At 44.5% G+C, this 23,685-nt stretch overlaps 1 protein-coding gene across 1 annotated transcript in view; it reads left to right on the top strand.

Moving 5' to 3' along the window:
* The first annotated feature begins 962 nt into the window (after nucleotides 1-962).
* The window catches only part of LOC142466609 (protein-glutamine gamma-glutamyltransferase E-like), a 47,431-nt gene continuing 24,708 nt past the window's right edge, over nucleotides 963-23,685 (top strand). Inside the window, exons 1-7 of the mRNA XM_075571823.1 lie at nucleotides 963-1,118; nucleotides 14,815-14,988; nucleotides 15,093-15,335; nucleotides 15,796-15,914; nucleotides 16,072-16,200; nucleotides 16,589-16,766; nucleotides 17,794-17,923. Coding sequence (XP_075427938.1) covers nucleotides 1,112-1,118; nucleotides 14,815-14,988; nucleotides 15,093-15,335; nucleotides 15,796-15,914; nucleotides 16,072-16,200; nucleotides 16,589-16,766; nucleotides 17,794-17,923 — 980 coding nt within the window. The 5' untranslated portion in view covers nucleotides 963-1,111. The remainder of the gene's footprint in view (nucleotides 1,119-14,814; nucleotides 14,989-15,092; nucleotides 15,336-15,795; nucleotides 15,915-16,071; nucleotides 16,201-16,588; nucleotides 16,767-17,793; nucleotides 17,924-23,685) is intronic.

The following is a 23,685-nucleotide window of genomic DNA, read 5'->3' as shown; positions in this document are numbered from 1 at the left end:
ATATACAGGGCAGACAGACGCAGCAGAGTTTGGTTTTTGAAGGTGGCAGATGATGCAAATTCACACAGACACTCTTATTCCGCATAGTCTTATAACTGTGACAGACGCACCATCTGCGCATCAGCAATGATGCTAAATGAAGACCTAATTAGCCTAATTTAAGACAAGACGCGTGTTGCATAATTCTAAATCGCATTGTAAACACAAAAATTACATGGTCACGGCGCTAATGTTTTTACACAAAGACTACTTTGGTTTTCCAACAAAGACCGGTCAGACACCGGTCTGTGGCACCATTACAAATGGGGTTGTTGTCCTTTCAGTACAACATAGATTAATTGCTTTTATACTGCATATTATTACACATACAGTCCAACGGGACTCACCCCAACATCATACTGCTCTCCTCTTTACCCCTTATTCTAGTTCCCGGAGGCTTAAAAATGGCACACACCTGTGACTGTTGTTAACTTATTTTCATCATTGAAAGGATTTGTATGGAATCCACTTTACAAATGTCCGTTTGAGAGATTAGTTATTGAAAGGTTAGGAGTGACGGTTCAAAGCAGCATGCACTTCTTGTTATTGCTCCTCTGAGTATTTCCTGTGGTGGAACATTGATGGAAACCCAAATCCCTGCAGATAAATGTTACCTACTTAGCCCGTTTTCTCCCCTACTTATGGACTAGCTTACAAAGTCTCCCTTCAAACCACATGGAACTGGTACTCTGGTTGGCTGATCTTATAAAGATGATTCACTACAAATTACCTTAGCTCAACCTCCTGCAGACATTCCTGAAACCCACATTACCGGCCGAACAGGTAATAATCCAAATAAAATCATATAACGCTTGGAACAAAAGAAAAAAACGTATACGTTGACATAATTACTAGACCAACAAGATAAATAAAACTAGGGTAACATGTCCTCCTCCCAAAGGCACACCCAGGCTCAACCACAAATGGCAAGCAGGGGTGTTGAACTCAAATTGTTTGTACCCATTGTTAGTAAATAAGTCAACGTCACTATAGATTAAGGAGAAGGAATCTTGTGTTTTCATTTCAACAACAAGCTGCCAGCCAAAAGCACCTCAGACGGACCTCAAAGACCATGGCAGGTGAGTCCAATGGAACATTTCTGTGCCGAAAGCTTTGGCCATTCAATGGTTCATTTAACATCCAGGTTTATGATGCTCCAGTGGATCCAGTTCTTAGTCACTGTGATTATTGGTTTCTGCTGTTCTTGGAGGTCAGTGGCATGACTGGAAGATGCCACCACAATAACACTGCAGGGTTTCATCTCAGTCTACATCCTCCTGTATATCTTTCTCTTGCTCTCTGATTGTGAGCACCGCAGATATGTGGCAAACACTTGTTGCTGGGGTAACATTAACTATGTGATGTTTGCTATACCTGATCTTTAGTTAAAACTACTAAAACAGATTGGCAAACGGCTAAAAATAAATGTTTATGTTGCTTATGTTTTCTGTATTTCAGTCTAACTAAAGATACCAAAATTTAAATAATAGAACAAAAAATGCATGTATATATATATATATAGAGAGAGAGAGAGAGAGAGAGAGAGAGAGAGAGAGAGAGAGAGAGAGAGAGAGTGTGTACACACAAGGGAGAGATTAAAATTGAGCATATAGAGATAAATCTCTCAGCATGGATGATGTCACCGTACCTGGAGTCAGGGGCTGATACCACTGGATCCACAAAGAGTAGGCCGTTTGAAATCCTCTGAGATTATTTTGGATGACACTGTCTCAAAGCGTAAAAGGCTGTAAAAAAATTCACAGCACTCGCACAGACACCAGCATTGGGTTTCCATGCAAGGATATTCTATAGATAGATTTATCTCTATACACTGATCTCGCTAGAGCTGCCGCTTTGTTAGAGCGGCACTCTTGCGATTCAAACAGCATTGGCTTATGCTAATAAATATGTCCAATCAATGCACGGTTCATTTATTAGCATAAACCAACGGGAGGTCACCTATCGAAATAAAAGATAGCTCCCAGCATGCAGTGTACTACCTCCTGACGAAGTGTGTGAAACGCGAAACGCGTAGAGGAATTAGGCAGGTTCGGTGTCCAAGGGCTGGACGTGGTCTAAAAGCCCGCCAGAATGCCGCAAAACTGACCCTTCTCACTGTTTGAATCGCAAGAGGGCCGCTCTAGCTAAGCGGCAGCTCGCGCCAGATCTGTGTGACCCGTGGTGCGCCCTTGGGCACGCAGTTTTGCTGCCTCAGGAAAGGTGGCTGTTTGGTGCCCCTAAGAGATCGGAGCACCGAGACGGACCAAAGTGGTGATCCGGGGTCCGTGCAGTACTTACCATCTGGTGACATGGGGGAAGGACGACAGTGATGCCCATCATTATATTTTAAATTGCAAGTGTTTGATGTTTTATTAAATGTCTATATGAAAATGTATACCTAACAGAGGCGTTTTCTCCGCGCTCCTTCTTCTGGTTTATCACTGCCAAACGTACAATTTATACTCATGTCAGGATAGGGAAGGAATATCCTCCAGGTCAGGGCAGTATACCGTGGGTTAACCTTTAGTGTTGCCTTTAGAGGGACTCATGTTGAGAAAAGAAGATTTGGGGATTTAAGTATGAAAGCGTTTTTTTCTGACACCCAATACTAACGGAAGAATGCCCGGCGAGCGTCTCTTGGCGGTCACTAGACGCCTGCCCTGCATCCACGCTTGGCTGGTTTGAACATCTTGAGTGGTTTAGAGCGTGACATAGAGAAAGAGGCGATGGTATTCACTGGCACACCGTGAGAGGTACTCAACTCCAGACCTCAAGCCCACCCTCCTCCCCAATAGGTCAGGTTTTCAAGATATCCCAGCTTCAGCACAGGTGGCTCAATCAGAGGCTCAGTCTTTGACTGAGCCTCTGATTGAACCACCTGTACTGAAGCAGGGACTCATTGAGTCACCTGTGCTGCAGCTGGGACTGATTGAGCCACCTGTCCTGAAGCAGGGACTTATTGGGCCACCTATGCTGAAGCAGACACTGATTAAGCCACCTGTGCTGAAGCAGGGAATCATTGAGCCACCCGTGCTGAAGCAGGGACTGATTGAGTCACCTGTACTGAAGCTAGGCCTGATTGAGCCACCTGTGCTGAAGCTGGGACTTATTGAGCCACCTGTGATGAAGCAGATACTGATTGAGCCCCCTGTGCTGAAGCTGGGACTTATTGAGCCATCTGTACTGAAGAAGGGATTTATTGAGCCACCTGTGCTGAGGCAGGGACTGATCTAGCCACCTGTGCGGAATCTGGGACTGATTGAGCCACCTGTGCTGAAGCAGGGATATCCTGCAAAACTAACCTGTTGGGGGAAGCTTAATGACTGGGGTTGAGCCCCCTGCTATGGGGTAATTCTGGGGTATTACAACCTGGGCTGCCAGGGCAGGAATATTCTATTTTCTCTTTTTCCTCGTTGTCAGAAAATCTACACGAATCTGGATCAGTGGAGAAACCTGATTGCTCGGTATCTTATCAGACACAAGAACATCAATATTGCAGTGTTAATTAATACCGCATGTTATTGTGCTACACCAACGTGTTTTTATTTTTAAGCATTGCCCATGTACAAGACAGGACAAGTACTGTATAAATAGGAGGTAATTAAATCTTTAAATCAAAGATCATTAAAATATTCAAATAATATTGTCGTGAAACAGTTGAGGTTCTTGGGGTAGGACAGAGTCCTTCTGGCTGGTACAGTCCTTCAGCATGGGGATAGTCCTTGCCCTCTCCATAGTCCACGGCCATCAGGGTATTGCCCAGGAGTAGCAAAAAACTTCCACTCCCACAGGGGAGCTGCCAGCTGGGGAGCTGCCCCCCCCCCCCCTTGCTCCACAGAGCCTTCTCTACACTTCCAAGGAACCACTAACTGGTCCCTTGCTGCCTCTGCACTAGCCGGAGCTCCTGGGTCTGAGACCCAGACAGAACGCATACCCGGGTCCGAAAGCAGATCGGCATCTGCCCGCACCCCCTCCCGGTATAGCACACTGAGCTCCGATTGTTCCCTGTCTGTCACATAGTCTGAGCAAACGTCCCAATGGGGAACATCACATACATGGGTACACTGGTCGGGCATGGTCTGACTTACCTGCCGGTCCCTTTGAGGTCCTCTGCATGTGGGGGCTCCAAAGGTAGAGGAGCGATGATCTGTGGGGTAGACTCCAAAAGGTAGGGAGCATAAACCGAAAGTAAAAAATGTATTACAATAATATTGGGGTATAAAATCTGCGTACATCAAATAAGGAATACATAAGCATTTAGTGTATATAACACTTGTTACCACTCCAGGATTGTAGACAGGGGAATCAGCTTTATCTGCAGGAGCCTCTGTGGTGGTTGTGGGGCACAGGATCCCTCATACACTCTTTGTCCAGCTGGAAGCTGCTTTCAGGGGAGTTCCTTAGCAGCAGTCTGGCTCAACTGCAGGTTCAAGCACTCACTGAAACAAAGTCTCAGGCGGCAGTATGCCTCTTCCAGGGGTTTTTCTTCTTTTCTTACAATCCTCCGTTTGCAGCAGTGACAGGGCAGTTCAGAGCCGATGGAGAGGCTCAGCAGACACTTCCGCAATTGCATGCACCTGCACGGCGTGCCACGATGTCGCTCCGTCACGTGATGTAGCGGGGTGATGTCACAGCTCCCGTGGCAATAAGGAGGGAGCAGAAGAAAGTCCTTCAGAGTCTCTACAGCGGCGCAATAACCGCTTCAATCAGCAAAAAAACCCCAAATGGTATTGAATACAATGCAGATACAGGGGATAATAAAAAACAATAAATTGGCATAAACTAAATACATCCAACGCGTTTCGTACATCTAAGTACTTCTTCAGGGAATAATTTTTGGCCATTACCCAGAGGTCTTAAATACCTCTCAGAGATGTCTCATTGGTCTGACTATTAAAGTTAGACCAATCATCTGAGCCATGGTCAAAGTGATAGGGAAGATATACTATTACTTTTAAAACAAAAACTTTATTGACAAAACCTAAAAACACCAATCGACAAATAACTAACCTATAATCTAGCCTACCATAAATATATAAAACCTTGCTGGAATAAAAAGAAACACAGTATTAGTATATAAAAAAGTTAAAATAGACATTTTTTAATCCTTTACATATATATATAAAAAAGATTAGCTAAAAATACAACAGGATAAAGTGCAGCAGGGAGAAGGGAAATAGAGTAAAAAGAGAGTGATAGCATGTCCCACGGGTCTATTATGGATATGGGCTAATGATTAAAGTTTAATACAGTGCCCAAATATCCACATCCTCATTAAGCCCCTTGGGGGACATGGTATCCAACTTATGTATCCAATAAGTCTCCTTGGAGGATAATGTTTTAACTCTATCCCCCCCTCTTCTATTGACTGGAATAAATTGAATCCCCTTAAAAGTAAGACTAGAAGGGTCTTTACCATGGTGTAATAAAAAGTGTCTTGAAACACTATGTTTTTCAAACCCAATTTTAATGTTCCTGACATGTTCCTGGAACATTAAAATTGGGTTTGAAAAACATAGTGTTTCAAGACACTTTTTATTACACCATGGTAAAGACCCTTCTAGTCTTACTTTTAAGGGGATTCAATTTATTCCAGTCAATAGAAGAGGGGGGGATAGAGTTAAAACATTATCCTCCAAGGAGACTTATTGGATACATAAGTTGGATACCATGTCCCCCAAGGGGCTTAATGAGGATGTGGATATTTGGGCACTGTATTAAACTTTAATCATTAGCCCATATCCATAATAGACCCGTGGGACATGCTATCACTCTATTTTTACTCTATTTCCCTTCTCCCTGCTGCACTTTATCCTGTTGTATTTTTAGCTAATCTTTTTTATATATATATGTAAAGGATTAAAAAAATGTCTATTTTAACTTTTTTATATACTAATACTGTGTTTCTTTTCATTCCAGCAAGGTTTTATATATTTATGGTAGGCTAGATTATAGGTTAGTTATTTGTCGATTCGTGTTTTTAGGTTTTGTCAATAAAGTTTTTGTTTTAAAAGTAATAGTATATCTTCCCTATCACTTTGACCATGGCTCAGATGATTGGTCTAACTTTAATAGTCAGACCAATGAGACATCTCTGAGAGGTATTTAAGACCTCTGGGTAATGGCCAAAAATTATTCCCTGAAGAAGTACTTAGATGTACGAAACGCGTTGGATGTATTTAGTTTATGCCAATTTATTGTTTTTTATTATCCCCTGTATCTGCATTGTATTCAATACCATTTGGGGTTTTTTTGCTGATTGAAGCGGTTATTGCGCCGCTGTAGAGACTCTGAAGGACTTTCTTCTGCTCCCTCCTTATTGCCACGGGAGCTGTGACGTCACCCCGCTACATCACGTGACGGAGCGACATCGTGGCACGCCGTGCAGGTGCATGCAATTGCGGAAGTGTCTGCTGAGCCTCTCCATCGGCTCTGAACTGCCCTGTCACTGCTGCAAACGGAGGATTGTAAGAAAAGAAGAAAAACCCCTGGAAGAGGCATACTGCCGCCTGAGACTTTGTTTCAGTGAGTGCTTGAACCTGCAGTTGAGCCAGACTGCTGCTAAGGAACTCCCCTGAAAGCAGCTTCCAGCTGGACAAAGAGTGTATGAGGGATCCTGTGCCCCACAACCACCACAGAGGCTCCTGCAGATAAAGCTGACTCCCCTGTCTACAATCCTGGAGTGGTAACAAGTGTTATATACACTAAATGCTTATGTATTCCTTATTTGATGTACGCAGATTTTATACCCCAATATTATTGTAATACATTTTTTACTTGCTTCACTATTTGGCGTTGTGCGCTGTTTTCTTTTTGTTTCCATTTCCTAGAGTGTGTGGGGTGCTGAGCCACCCCCAATGTTTATAGCAGCAGACGCCCTTATCAACCACACGGTTATGATTTAATTTATTATATAATCACTTATTCACTTGGTATTGTGGTTTATATAGTCTAGATATGGTTTAGTCACTGCACTTTAATTAGTTATAAGTAGGAGTTAGATAGTAGCGCACAGTTTATTTTTGTTTGTTCAGGGAGCATAAACCACCTTGGTGGGCAGCGCTGCCGACTGCACCTCTGCCTGGGCAACTGCCCAACTGTGGATCCTCTCCATGTACCTTCACCGGCATCCCCGTCCATTGGTACCGGTGCCCTGGGGGTACCTTGTTGCAGGGGACCCTCAGGCCAATTGCCTGTCAATTGTCTGGGATCCCTGGATGAAGAAACAAATCTTTGGGGACTGCTGGCTATATCTTTGCCTGAGCTGCTGCACAGCTGTTATCTGCTCTACCTTGGGATACAGCCTCTCGCAGGACATCCATTCTGTAGCTGGGGAGCGTTGCCCCAGCCTGGGCAAGTGCCCTGCTTTCACTTCTGGTGATGGCTGCTACTGGAGCAGCATCATCCGCAAAGGAGCAGATGATGTGCCCTGGGTTGTTTCCGAGTAGCACCTCAGTACCCAAACCAGGCAAAACAGGCAAAACAGCTACACCCCTCATACCTCGACCTGCACCCCAGTCAAGGAACACCCGGGCGATCTTGATTGAACCCATCTTGGTCCCCTGTCTGGCATGGTTACCTGCATCCCTGTGCCAGGGAGCAGATCCCCTGGATTTAGAATATCAGGTCGCACCAGGTTAACAGTGACACCGGAGTCGATCAGGCCAGCTGCCTGGGGAGCTCCGATGGTCACTGGCTGCAAATGCTTCATCCTCACATCGTTGGAAGGCAGCCCGACAGCTGCAACTTGATGCCCATCTGCCTCCACTGCTGTGTTACTGTACTTGCGGAGGGGGTAGAAATCGTTGCCAGGGTACACCGCTATGCTTGCTGGATGGCAGCACACTGCTCCACTGTGAGTACCAGTCCCACAAAGGCAATCGGGTTGGCAGCTGGAGTGCGTTGCCTCTGAGTGGAATGGCTAGAGCAGGACCGCTCTGGACAATCTGGCCTGATGTGCCCAGTCTGATTGCTCTGGTAGCACTGCCTCTCAGGCCTGAAGTCTGCAGACTTGGATATACTCTCCTCTGCAGATGCTTTGGGCTTCCCGTGGAGCGCTGCTATTGAACTGGCATAGGTTAATACTTTGAATTCATTTTTAAAGCGCCAATGCTCTGAAACTATCAGTAGTCAAGCTTCTGAGCTTTGTGTGAAAGCTGCAACAAAGACAGTTTATCTTGAGGCATATCACGTATGTTCTTACACCTCGAGGCATGGATCTGTAGTCCGTATCCAGTTATAGCCTCCTTGTTGTTTAATTATTACTCAAACACATGTCTGTTAGATATTAAATAGTCTTAGCTATAGCTTAAAGCCTCAATCATAGCTCTTTAGTATGCCTCTTAGAATATAACAGAATTGATGTCTCACTTTGTAGTGTTGCAATATGGGCAGTGTTTCAACCTGCTATGGAATGTGTAGAGTCAGATTATGTATTTATTTTTTATTTATAAAATATTTTACCAGGAAGTAATACATTGAGAGTTACCTCTCGTTTTCAAGTATGTCCTGGGCACAGATGGATTTAAACAACCTGATCGCTCTAACAAACTGCAAAATGCTGCTTGCAAGGGGACACATAAAGTATGTCCTTAAGCCCAGAGGCACTGATCTGAAGTCTGTATCCAATTATAGCCTCATCTACAGGTGAGTAAGGCAGTTCATACAGACACATACTCAGACTGAACTTTCAGAGTCCCCCCTCAACCATATATATGGTTGGGGCACCCACAAACCCTATACTGGTTGTGGGTCACCTGGGCACTATCTGGGGTAACTCCTTAACCTAGGGATTCCCTCAGCTACATAAATATATATTTATCCCTGTGCCTCATTCTCCTTTCCGGGCTGTGCTGAAGCAGGGTACCCCAGTGGTGAGTCGCGCTTGCTTTTTCAAGGGGAGGTATTGCCGGGACAATGTGCCAAATGTATCCGAGAATCAGGCATGATTCCCGGGTACATTTATTGGGGACCCGGTAACTCTGGACCCCAACCTTCTAGGCACATTCTGTCAACGGATCCTCCGCATAACCCCCCTTGAAACTCAACCCTAGCAATCCCTGCTCGCTAACATGCCCGGGAAGGGAAAAGCACAAAAATATAGTTTTATTGCATACAATACATTGGAAAGATACAATGTTATTGGGCCCAAGAGCTAACTCTCTTGGACCCTTATACACGGATCAGGGGTAACCAAAATGGGCTTAACCTTTATTTGAGAGCCTGGTTAACCCCTCCCATCACAGATACACAGTAAAGTAAGATAATATGATGTTACCTAAGGTTAAAACGTTAGCCATAATTACAGGCTGTGGAAAGGACTGCAGCGTCTCGAACAGAGCAACCCATTGGGATTGGTATTATATTAGGAGTGCAGTGTTTCTTATACAGTAACCCATCGGGATTAGTATTATATTATGAGTGCAGTGTTTCTTATACAGTAACCCATCGGGATTAGTATTATATTATGAGTGCAGTGTCTCTTATACAGTAACCCATCGGGATTAGTATTATATTAGGACTGCAGTGTCTCTTATACAGTAACCCATCGGGATTAGTATTATATTAGGACTGCAGTGTCTCTTATACAGTAACCCATCGGGATTAGTGTTATATTAGGACTGCAGTGTCTCTTATACAGTAACCCATCGGGATTAGTATTATATTAGGACTGCAGTGTCTCTTATACAGTAACCCATTGGGAATAGTGTTATATTAGGACTGCAGTGTCTCTTATACAGTAACCCATCGGGATTAGTATTATATTATGAGTGCAGTGTCTCTTATACAGTAACCCATCGGGATTAGTATTATATTAGGACTGCAGTGTCTCTTATACAGTAACCCATCGGGAATAGTATTATATTAGGACTGCAGTGTCTCTTATACAGTAACCCATTGGGAATAGTGTTATATTAGGACTGCAGTGTCTCTTATACAGTAACCCATCGGGATTGGTATTATATTAGGAGTGCAGTGTTTCTTATACAGTAACCCATCGGGATTAGTGTTATATTAGGACTGCAGTGTCTCTTATACAGTAACCCATCGGGATTAGTATTATATTAGGACTGCAGTGTCTCTTATACAGTAACCCATCGGGAATAGTGTTATATTAGGACTGCAGTGTCTCTTATACAGTAACCCATCGGGAATAGTATTATATTAGGACTGCAGTGTCTCTTATACAGTAACCCATTGGGAATAGTGTTATATTAGGACTGCAGTGTCTCTTATACTGTAACCCATCGGGATTAGTATTATATTATGAGTGCAGTGTCTCTTATACAGTAACCCATCGGGATTAGTATTATATTTGGACTGCAGTGTCTCTTATACAGTAACCCATCGGGAATAGTATTATATTAGGACTGCAGTGTCTCTTATACAGTAACCCATTGGGAATAGTGTTATATTAGGACTGCAGTGTCTCTTATACAGTAACCCATCGGGATTAGTATTATATTATGAGTGCAGTGTCTCTTATACAGTAACCCATCGGGATTAGTGTTATATTAGGACTGCAGTGTCTCTTATACAGTAACCCATCGGGATTAGTATTATATTAGGACTGCAGTGTCTCTTATACAGTAACCCATTGGGAATAGTGTTATATTAGGACTGCAGTGTCTCTTATACAGTAACCCATCGGGATTAGTATTATATTATGAGTGCAGTGTCTCTTATACAGTAACCCATCGGGATTAGTATTATATTAGGACTGCAGTGTCTCTTATACAGTAACCCATCGGGAATAGTATTATATTAGGACTGCAGTGTCTCTTATACAGTAACCCATTGGGAATAGTGTTATATTAGGACTGCAGTGTCTCTTATACAGTAACCCATCGGGATTAGTATTATATTATGAGTGCAGTGTCTCTTATACAGTAACCCATCGGGATTAGTATTATATTAGGACTGCAGTGTCTCTTATACAGTAACCCATCGGGAATAGTATTATATTAGGACTGCAGTGTCTCTTATACAGTAACCCATTGGGAATAGTGTTATATTAGGACTGCAGTGTCTCTTATACAGTAACCCATCGGGATTGGTATTATATTAGGAGTGCAGTGTTTCTTATACAGTAACCCATCGGGATTAGTGTTATATTAGGACTGCAGTGTCTCTTATACAGTAACCCATCGGGATTAGTATTATATTAGGACTGCAGTGTCTCTTATACAGTAACCCATCGGGAATAGTGTTATATTAGGACTGCAGTGTCTCTTATACAGTAACCCATCGGGAATAGTATTATATTAGGACTGCAGTGTCTCTTATACAGTAACCCATTGGGAATAGTGTTATATTAGGACTGCAGTGTCTCTTATACTGTAACCCATCGGGATTAGTATTATATTATGAGTGCAGTGTCTCTTATACAGTAACCCATCGGGATTAGTATTATATTAGGACTGCAGTGTCTCTTATACAGTAACCCATCGGGAATAGTATTATATTAGGACTGCAGTGTCTCTTATACAGTAACCCATTGGGAATAGTGTTATATTAGGACTGCAGTGTCTCTTATACAGTAACCCATCGGGATTAGTATTATATTATGAGTGCAGTGTCTCTTATACAGTAACCCATCGGGATTAGTGTTATATTAGGACTGCAGTGTCTCTTATACAGTAACCCATCGGGATTAGTATTATATTAGGACTGCAGTGTCTCTTATACAGTAACCCATTGGGAATAGTGTTATATTAGGACTGCAGTGTCTCTTATACAGTAACCCATCGGGATTAGTATTATATTATGAGTGCAGTGTCTCTTATACAGTAACCCATCGGGATTAGTATTATATTAGGACTGCAGTGTCTCTTATACAGTAACCCATCGGGAATAGTATTATATTAGGACTGCAGTGTCTCTTATACAGTAACCCATTGGGAATAGTGTTATATTAGGACTGCAGTGTCTCTTATACAGTAACCCATCGGGATTAGTATTATATTATGAGTGCAGTGTCTCTTATACAGTAACCCATCGGGATTAGTATTATATTAGGACTGCAGTGTCTCTTATACAGTAACCCATCGGGAATAGTGTTATATTAGGACTGCAGTGTCTCTAATACAGTAACCCATCGGGCATAGTGTTATATTAGGACTGCCGTGTTTCTAATACAGTAACCCATCGGGAATAGTGTTATATTAGGAGTGCAGCATCTCTTATACCGTAACCAATTGAGATTAGTATTATATTAGGAGTGCAGTGCCCCTTATATAGTAACCCATCAAGATTAGTATTATATTAGGAGTGCAGTGTCTCATACAGTAACCCATCAAGTTTGGTACTGTATGAGGCACTGTACTCTTACAATAATACTAATTTCGATGGGTTACTGTATTAGAGACGCTGCACTCCTAAAATAATACTAATCTCAATGGGTTACTGTATTAGAGACACTGCATTCCTAATATAATACTAATCTCAATGGGTTTCTGTATATTAGGAGTGCAGCGTCTCTTATACAGTAACCCATCAGGATTAGTATTATATTAGGGATTATTATTTTATTAGGAGTGCAGTGCCTCTAATATAGTAACCCATCGAGATTAGTACAATATTAGGAGTGCAGTGCCTCTAATACAGTAACCCATCTGGATTAGCATTATATTAGGAGTACAGTGTCTCTTCTATAGTAACCCATCGAGATTAGTATTATATTAGGAGTGTAGAGTCTTTTATACAGTAACCCATCGGGTTTAGTACTATATTAGGAGTGCAGTGCGGGATCAGTTTAATTATAAGGTCTGTACTAAAGCATTATATCTTTACTAAAGATGGGCACATTTTTTGCTGAACTTCAAATTTGAGAGAGAAGCTTGGTGCATGCGTGGGAGGGGGGCATGTGTATGTATGGGAGGGGGGCATGTGTATATATGGGAGGGGCTTTGTGTATGCATGGGAGGGGGGCATGTGTATATATGGGAGGGGCTTTGTGTATGCATGGGAGGGGGGCATGTGTATATATGGGAGGGGCTTTGTGTATGCATGGGAGGGGGCATGTGTATATATGGGAGGGGCTTTGTGTATGCATGGGAGGGGGCATGTGTATATATGGGAGGGGCTTTGTGTATGCATGGGAGGGGGGCATGTGTATATATGGGAGGGGCTTTGTGTATGTATGGGAGGGGCTTTGTGTATGCATGGGAGGGGGGCATGTGTATATATGGGAGGGGCTTTGTGTATGCATGGGAGGTGCTTTGTGTATGCGTGGGAGGTGCTTTGTGTATGCGTGGGAGGGGCGTAGTGTATGAATTGGAGGGCTTTGTGTATGCATGGGAGATGTTTTGTGTATGCGTGGGAGGGGCTTAGTGTATGAATTGGAGGGGGTAAGTGTATGCATGGGAGGGGCTTTGTGTATGCATGGTAGGTGTTTCGCCTATGCATGGGAGGGGCTTAGTGTATGAATTGGAGGGGGTAAGTGTATGCATGGGAGGGGGTAAGTGTATGCATGGGAGGGGCTTAGTGTATGCATTGGAGAATCTTGTTGTGTGTATGGGAGGGGGTTAGTGAATGTGTGGGAGGGGCTTAGTGTATGCATGGGGGGAATTTGGTGTATGCTTGAGAGGGGTTTAGTGTATGCATGGGAGGGGCTTACGGTATGCATGAGAGGAGCTTAGTGTATGCATGGGAGGGGCTTCATGTATGCTTGGAAGGGGCTTAGTGTATGCATGGGAGGGGCTTAGTGTATATACATGAGTGGAGCTTAGTGTATGCATGGGGGCTTAGTGTATGCTTGGGAGGGGCTTAGTGTATGCTTGGGAGGGGCTTAGTGAATGCATGGGAGGGGCTTAGTGTATGCATGGGAGGGGCTTTGTATATGCTTTGGAGGGGCTTAGTGTATGCATGGGAGGGCTTAGTGTATGCTTGGGAGAGGCTTAGTGTATGCTTGGGAGGGGCTTAGTGTATGCGTTAGAGAAACTTGGTGTATGTGTCAGAGGAGCTTAGCATATGTGTGGGAGGAGCTTAGCATATTCGTGCACAGATTCAAATATTGTAATATTCATGATCGAATTTAATTGAAAAGCCACAAGACGGAAATCGATGGCAAGTTACCTAGCATCCACATGAATTTGTATGTGCCCAATCCGCCTTTGGATACCTGCATGCAGAATCTGCTCTGCTCCTCCTATCAAAATCTGCGTCTGACTTGATTTCCATACGCTTTGTTCAAATTCCAACCCACACACAATCATACTGAATAAGTAGGGTCTTTTTGTTCTTACTGTATATAAAGTTTGCTTCCTTTTTCCATTAACCAACAACAAATCTCATCTTTTATCTAATTACAAAAAAAACCATTAGTGTAATACACATTTTTCAATGCCTTTAGGCCAGTGTTTCTCAAGACACCTCAACAGGTCAGGTTTTAAGGATATCCCTGCTTCAGCACAAGTTGCTCAATCAGTCCCAGCTTCAGCACAGGTAGCTCAATCAGCCCCTGCTTCAGCACATGGGGCTAAATCAAGCTCTGCTTCACCACAGGTGGCTCAATCACTCACTACTTGAGCACAATCGGCTCAGTCAGCCCCTGCTTTAGCACAAGTGGCTCAATAAATCCCTGCTTCAGCACAGGTGGAGACACCTGTGCTGAAGCTGGGATATCCTTAAAACGTGACCTGTTGGGGGTCTTGAGGACTGGAGTTGGGATCCCCCTACTTCAGGTGATATCAATGTATGTGAAAAAGAATGCAAGATAAGGAAGTGTTAAGGTTTTGTATTTCTCCACTTTTTAACAACATACTTCCTTCGAAGCCTTAAAATTAAAGACCTACAGTATGGAAGAGACTGCAAACATGGAGGAGCACAGCACGAATTACTACTACAGCAGCGATCTGATATTGAGACGAGGGCAGACCTTTGCAGTCACGTTGACCTTCAACAGGCCCGTCCAGAAAGCCGACAAGATTGAATTCATTGCAGAAACAGGTGACATTCCACGACCTTACATGACCCCCCACGCAGCGTGTCACGTTATTCCAGCTGTATGTTTGCCTTATGTCCACATCCATTGTGCTATTCCTATCCCGTAGGGCCATCACCTCAAGACTATGACAACACGCTGGTCGTCTTTGAGCTCTCCAGCTCTGGAGACGGGGCCTCTTGGACAGCCGTTGCAGATTCCAGCTCCTCTAACGACTTGAATGTCGTGATCACCAGCCCGGCGGACGCGGTTATTGGTCGTTACAAGCTGGGCGTTGAGATCTCTTCCAAAAAGAAGGACGCATATTATAAATTACAGGAGTTCATACTGCTGTTTAACCCTTGGGCAACAGGTACACCGAACTATAACTTTGGCATAACCTTGAATTGTTTTTTTCACACACCATATTTACAAATACAATACAAATGTAAAAGTATGTGATTTAGGGTAAACATTACATGATTAACAAGACTTGTTTTTGGTGACTATTTTTGTAAAGTTTTGACATAAAGAGTCTTGTAGAGAGGTCGTGGATATGAAACTGGACAGGTGACTTCATTTTGGGTAAACCATTCATATTTTCCTTGCCCTCACAAGGCAGCAACTCAGAATATTTTGACCCTAATAATCTGAAAAAAAAACCAGTTTTGCTTCGATTCCGCACAGACTTGATGCTCAGATATATGGATCCCACCAGAGGATTAGTGGTCAGTCTTCACTTTAGGCAAGATGACTTGTTTACTGCTATTATCCACAAGGCTATGTGAGGAGCGTTACCAAAAAGTCTGACCGTGTGTGCTGTGCATTTCTAGATGATGTCGTCTTTATGGAGGATGAAGACGAGAGACAGGAGTATGTTTTAAATGACAGTGGCATCCTTTACTATGGGATCGTGGAGAGTATTAATGAGGACGGATGGAACTATGGACAGGTAAGCACAATTATCTTAGAGCACCTCTACTCAACACACGCTAGGCACAGGACATCAGCCCTTCCACTGAGGATGACCTCTTGGGCTTTAACAATCAAGACCATAAACAGAGCCGTTCTGGAGATGCATTGTAATACACCATGTAATTGCTTTCCAGTTTGAAGAAGGCATTTTGGATATCTGCCTTATTCTCTTGGATATGAGTTTAAACCATCAGGAAGACCCAGCGCTGGACTGCTCCCAGAGGAATGATCCTATCTACGTGGGCAGAGTCGTCAGTGCCATGGTCAGTACTTCCTAAAGGTCAATGTTTCAGTAGCTGTTTGTTAATGTGCCTTTCTAATGTAACGCACGTGGCCTCATTTCGCAGGAGTGTAGTTAAAACACGTATGTCACATACGCAGGTACTGGAAGTGGCTGCAAATATCAGACTTTGGATTGTTCCAACCCTTAACCTTTCAACCCACTCCTAATCATAATCAATGTAATAAGACCGGTCACACCTTAAGGAGGCAAGGCACATTCAGATTGAGCCCAGCAGTATTAATCTATAGGAGATATACGTCCCAGAACCAACACAGTTCCATCCAAAGCAGGAAGGTACACACACAATTCAGATTTGCATTAAGTATAATCTTCAATAAAACCAACAACTGATTGCGCTGTCTCCCCAGATAAACAGCTCTGATGATGAAGGGGTGTTGGAAGGAAAGTGGTCTGGAAAATTGTGGGGTGGTGTTGAGCCCACAAACTGGCGTGGAAGTGTGGAAATCCTTAAAAAGTGGCACCGGGGTGGTTATAAACCAGTGAAATACGGCCAATGTTGGGTGTTCGCTGGCGTCATGTGCACAGGTGATTTAAATCACGCAACCGTTTTATTTGGAAATAATCACATTAAGGACGGAGACTTTTCATGAAAATGACGCAGGTTCACTTGGTGAAAGAGAAATAGTCGGTATAAAGAAAAGACTGGAATGTATACAGCTCTTCACATACTTTTAGCCTCAGTGCACAATGACCCACACAAAAATATATAACACCTCTGTTTGCCAGGGTAAAATGCATGGGTGTTTAATTCACTTTCTGTTGAAACCCCCTAAGCGAGGATTCCAACTCAGGGCTGCCCACGTCACAGTACACACAGCGTCCAAGCGGATATTCAGAGAGAGGAGATACAGTAAACAAATTCCCTACTATGAAAAGAGGGGATCCGGTGATTAAGTGGACATATCTGGACATCATCTTTCTGTGTCCCCGGGTCACGTGCTCCTAGGGTCTCCAGACGTCCCATATATACAGGACTGTCCCTTATCTCATTGACTTGTGCCATTGTCCCAGAAAGGTCTGTCGGGACGGATTATTATCCCGTATTTCAGCATCTTGACGTGAAATGCCTGAATTTAAAATGACTGTAATGAAATCAGCCATACTGTAAAAACATCATAGATTTTTTCGATACATGTCGCCTTACTAATAATTTAAATAATGAAGTTAGGACACCAGCCCCTACAGGCGTTACTCTTTCTCCTACCGAAGCGTGTTATTCAGTGTGCGTCTTTCCCCAGCTGGCCAAGCAGAGAGATAAAAACCAAAGAACATAGCGAACACGCGGGAGGTACCGTTCAGCTCGCAGCGTTTGCAAATAACTCGGCATGACGTCAACCTTTCATACTGGATTTCAGCGTCCCGTATTATAAATACTTAAACGTACCATCCTATGAGCTCCCTTTAAGTATTTCCTCCCTTCCAGATGTCCATAGGCTGGAATAGAACTGGTCTGCCATAGCGATAACAGCCGATAATTCCATGTGTGAGACGGTAGGGAGGACAAGTCCTTGGGATTCCTTTGTGTGATACCGATTTCTCTTACTTTGTACAGTGCTCCGGTGTCTAGGAATCCCAACCCGGACGATCACAAACTTCGCATCAGCTCACGACAAAGACGCCAACCTCACCGTTGACAGTATTTATGACAGCTCTGGAAAAAGCATGAGCAAAGACACCATGTGGTACAGTCGTCCACGCTGAATATATTATCATATTAGCATCATTAATGAAGAGTTATCGTGCAATGGTTTGACAGTTATTTTGCATGGCACTTTTTCTGCGTGTCCTAAAATATTTAGCACTTGTCCATACCCTATAGCAGGAGCAGCCAACTCCAGTCCTCAAGGGCCAGCAACAGGTACGATTTTAAGGATTTCCCTGCTTCAGCACAGCTGGCTCAATCAATGATTAAGCCACTGATTGAGCCACATATGCAAAAGCAGGGATATCCTGAAACGCTGGTGGCCCTTGAGGAATGGAGTTGGCCGCTCCTGCACTGTAGGGATGAGTTTAAGGATGTCCATTTCCCTTCACTTGTAATTAATATTTAATTGTGTGAATAATGTCCGGAAACCTCCTGATTCCAGCTTTTGTTTGGTGTTTTCTGATCGGCAGGAATTACCATGTTTGGAATGAGAGCTGGTTCCAGAGATTTGACTTGGGCTCAGCCTACGATGGATGGCAAGTGTTAGACGCCACACCCCAAGAGATTAGCGAAGGTAACACACATATCGTATGGGACTGACATGTTAAAGATGACATTTGTGACATTTGATGGCTATTTCATTTCTGCAAGCAACGTTTTCTTTTCTTGGCCAGAGCGAATGGAGATGTTGACACTTTGCTATGTAGGAGGGTCGTCAGAAACTAGGGGGCAGTTAGAAACTTAAAGGGGTGTTAGAAACTAGGAGGGGCGTTAGAAACTATTAGGAATTCTCAGTGGTGAATAAAAGAGATACGGTAAGAAGAGGCATTAGGTCGATATTTAAACAGTATCAGAGTATTGTAAAACAGAATATTGTCATATATATATAGTGCACAGTCACTACAGAGAAACTAAACCTCGAACATGGCTGGGAGACAGGATACCCACAGGGTCGTACCCGTGTGGCCGGTGCAAGGCCTGCCCATATATGAAGGTAACTAAAACCATTCCACAACCACTAAGCAGTGCCTACATCATCAAGAACCATATTAACTGTCTGTCTGAAGGGGTTATATACCTCATTACGTGTAGATGTGGCGCACGCTACGTAGGAAAGACACATCGGGCCCTAAAAGTAAGGGTCCTAGAACATCTGGGGTCTATAAGGAATAAAAAAGACACCCCCGTCGCCCGTCACGTACTAGGTGAGCATAACGGTGACCCCAAATTCCTCACCTTCTGCGGGATTGAACACCTACCCTGGGGTCCCCGAAAGGGTAACTGGGATAGACGTCTGATACAGCGTGAGTGTCAATGGATATTCACGCTGCAGACTCTGCAACCAGGAGGTCTCAATGAGGGGTATATTTATTCGGCATTTTTATAAGGTTACATTTCCATCTGCCCCATGAATAGGTCAGAACATCTGAGGATGACAATATTTAGGCTAACAAGGATGATTTGCAGGATGGCAACTGCAGGGGTACTTACCACCAGCATGACCGTATTGACATATAGCGGTCTCCCCCAAATAAGTACACTCTTACTCTACAGAGACAGTTTAATCCTCATATCAGGATGTCAACATCACCACTATAGATCATGGGGTGAGTGTGAGATAACTAAACCACCTACCTCAGTAGATACGGCTGGAGCTTTAGTTAAATAGAGTCTTAAGCTCAAGAACGTCCATATTGACTCTATAGGTGGACATTAGTCAGGGTATCATTTCTACACTACTGATATCATATTGTCCACAATACCATTATAAATTATGGGGTGAATTTATGATAACTTTACCACCTAGCCCAGTAGACACGGATGGAGTTTTAGTTAAATAGAGTCTTAAGCTCAAGACGTCCATATTGACTCTATAGGTGGACATTAGTCAGGGTATTATTTCTACACTACTGACACACCAAAAGAGATCCAACATTAATAACCCCATAATTTATACTTATTTGGGACTGCTATGACAAATGGTCAAAATTAAAATACACATATACTTACCACTTATAGAGGTTCATAGCATGCAAAATATATAACCCTTGAATAGGTCAGAACATCTGAGGATGACAATATTTAGGCTAACAAGGATGATTTGCAGGATGGCAATTGCAGGGGTACTTACCCCCAGCATGACCGTATTGACATATAGCGGTCTCCCCCAAATAAGTACACTCTTACTATACAGAGACAGTTAAATCCTCATATCAGGATGTCAACATCACCACTATTGATCATGGGGTGAGTGTAAGATAACTAAACCACCTACCTCAGTAGATACGGCTGGAGCTTTAGTTAAATAGAGTCTTAAGCTCAAGAACGTCCATATTGACTCTATAGGTGGACATTAGTCAGGGTATCATTCCTACACTACTGATATCACGTTGTCCACAATACCATTATAAATTATGGGGTGAATATGTGATAACTTTACCACCTAGCCCAGTAGACACGGATGGAGTTTTAGTTAAATAGAGTCTTAAGCTCAAGACGTCCATATTGACTCTATAGGTGGACATTAGTCAGGGTATTATTTCTACACTACTGACACACCAAAAGAGATCTAACATGAATAACCCCATAATTTATACTTATTTGGGACTGCTATGACAAATGGTCAAGATCAAAATACACATATACTTACCACTTATAGAGGTTCATAGCATGCTAAATGTATAATCATCCTTGAGAGTCTGCCATTTCCTGACCTTTCGATTTCAATATATATATATATGTGTTCACTACAGAAATCACACAACACATGCCAGACTGACTATGTGAAACCACTCCTGCAGTATATGAGAACACATAGCATCTCATTCTTTACTCAGACAAGTTGCCAAGGCAACATGAGTACACGCTAGGTGGACAACCATCATTACACTCCATCATGGAAGACCAGATACACCTGTCCCCCTAGTTATACACTTACTGGATTGGACGAGAGACGACACACGCCTCCGACCTTCCAGTACATAAAGCAGGGAGGAGATTAGAATAGTCACTCCCATTGCCCTGACGAAGCGCCCACGAGCGTGAAACGTACGTCGGTACGTGATGACGCACTTCCGGTGACGTCATCCGTGAGCACAGAGAGATCGAGAGCGAGCACACAGCTCTGAGAGACTATCAGGTCGTATACTTACAAGAAGAAGCCTAATACTGTGGTAGACCATTTGCGCATTGGTATTTATAGCCACAAAAGGCTGCACCAACCCCCAGGCACAGCGAAGCACTTGTTTAAAGTAGTGGCGGCGCCATGTCAATGATAGTGACGCCCTGACGGGTAACTGCAAACTGGACGGCGCGCCTTAATTTAGCCTACTTGCAAAAACATACTACTACTATTACGGTACCCCATATACCTGATACATGCTTACAAAGTGTCAGAACTGGGGGTGCATACACTTTGTTATTTGCATATTATATAGGGTGACGCCATACAAGGACTAAATAGCCCCATAGGGGATTACCAAGACAGCAGCAATCTCTACCCTTGTGGACTTCCGTTTATAGTATATAGGGTACTCGCAGAACTGCTAGCATACAGTGAATTGTTGTAGAGAGCTCAAGAAGGAGTATATATTATGTGTACATTGCCCTGAATATAATTGGAGTTTCTCATTGTCTAGATGAGTTTATAAGCACTCACTGACGACTCATCCTTCTCTCTGTGCCCGCCCCCCCCCCCCCTTGAGCCACATAGTGGCATTTTAATTATTAAGATTTCTTGTATATATGTTAAATAAATGTGATTTTAATATTGTTTATGTATGGCTATGGAGGTTACTCCAAGGATTGAATCTTTCCCAGCCTAGCATTTCTGGTTTAGCGAGTGCAAATAGGAATCTTTTAGGCCACTGCTGTGTCCTTTCACCGTTTTCTAGTACATACCCTTCCTGTATGCACCCTATCTTTTGATTACCAGCACATAAGTTAAATAGGACACTTTAGGTGAGCGGTAGCCATTTTTCTGATTTGTGTCATATATATATATAATAGATATTTGAGTTCCCATGTCTTTCTTTCGTGTGTGTTCTCAAAACTACCTCAAAAATTAGCAAATTATTAGTTATGGAGAGTCTTAATATACCTTCTCAACTGAAGGTGGGGGACCACGGGGGGCGGGGGGGAGAGAGAGAGGAGAGAGAGAGGAGAGAGAGAAATAAATAAAAAGATCACTTGTGAGCACATTCACATGTCTTGGGCAGGTCTGCAACCCTGCCTTTCACCATTATTACCCAGCATACAGTGTTTCCACTGCAGCAAGGGATTCTGGGAAATGACATGCAAATGAGCACACAGTGTCACCTTTTGCCTGAAAAACCATTGTTACATGGAGCCCATATAAGATAATGCTCGCTGTTAACACAGCTTTAAAAGCACAGCATGGGAATCAGGTATACCAAAGTAACCAAAAAGTTTACTAAGTATCACATACAATAAAAAACCCAGTGTGGAAAAAATGCTAAAACATTGCATAGACCAGGGCTGCACAACATACGGCCGCGGCCGCATGCGCCCCCCCTGGCCTCTCTGTGTGGCCCGCGGTGACTCCGGCCGGGCGCCAGTTAATTAATTAAATAAATTTAAAAAAAAAATTTTTTAAAGTTTAAAAAAATGGCGGCGATTCATCCCCCCCCCTCCTCCACCGCCGCCCCCCCCTCCTCCACCGCCCCCCCCCCTCCTCCACCGCCCCCCCCCCCCTCCTCCACCGCCCCCCCCCCCTCCTCCACCGCCCCCCCTCCCTCCTCCCACCGCCCCCCCCCCCTCCTCTACCCGCCCCCCCCCCCTCCTCTACCGCCCCCCCCCCCTCCTCTACCGCCCCCCCCCTCCTCTACCGCCTCCCCCCTCCTCCACCGCCCCCCCCCCCCCTCCTCCACCGCCCCCCCCCCCTCCTCCACCGCCCCCCCCCGCCTCCACCGCCCCCCCCCCTCCTCTACCGCCTCCCCCCCTCCTCTACCCGCCCCCCCCCCTCCTCTACCGCCCCCCTCCTCCTCCACCGCCCCCCCCCCTCCCCCGCCCCCGGGTTTTGCAGTGCGCGGGGGCAGAAGCAGCATGAGGAGGATGCAGGATGCCGGGGAGGTCAGAGCATGCTGGGGGCGGGGCTTAGTGCCGGGGAGAGGATGTGCTAATCTAAAAGATGTGTGTGTGTGTGTGTGTGTGTGTGTGTGTGTGTGTGTGTGTGTGTGTGTGTGTGTGTGTGTGTGTGTGTGTGTGTGTGTGTGTGTGTGTGTGTGTGTGTGTGTGTGTGTGTGTGTGTGTGTGTGTGTGTGTGTGTGTGTGTGTGTGTGTGTGTGTGTGTGTGTGTGTGTGTGGCCTGGTGGGGGGTGGGTGTGAAAAACGGGCTGGTGCAGAGGTGGGGGGTGGGCTGCTGACATGTGAGGGGGAGTGGGCTGCTGACGTGAGGGGGGGTGGGCTGCTGACGTGAGGGGGGTGGGCTGCTGACATGTGAGGGGGGGGTGGGCTGCTGACATGTGAGGGGGGGTGGCTGCTGACATGTGAGGGGGGGGTGGGCTGCTGACATGTGAGGGGGGGTGGGCTGCTGACGTGAGGGGGGGGTGGGCTGCTGACATGTGAGGGGGGGTGGGCTGCTGACATGTGAGGGGGGGTGGGCTGCTGACATGTGAGGGGGGTGGGCTGCTGACATGTGAGGGGGGGTGGGCTGCTGACATGTGAGGGGGGTGGGCTGCTGACATGTGAGGGGGAGTGGGCTGCTGACATGTGAGGGGGGGTGGGCTGCTGACATGTGAGGGGGAGTGGCTGCTGACATGTGAGGGGGGGTGGGCTGCT

The sequence above is a fragment of the Ascaphus truei genome, chromosome 15, assembly GCF_040206685.1.
Source record: "Ascaphus truei isolate aAscTru1 chromosome 15, aAscTru1.hap1, whole genome shotgun sequence".
Taxonomy (NCBI): domain Eukaryota; kingdom Metazoa; phylum Chordata; class Amphibia; order Anura; family Ascaphidae; genus Ascaphus; species Ascaphus truei.
Note: the sequence above shows the minus strand (reverse complement) of the source record. Positions and strands in the feature narration are given on the sequence as shown.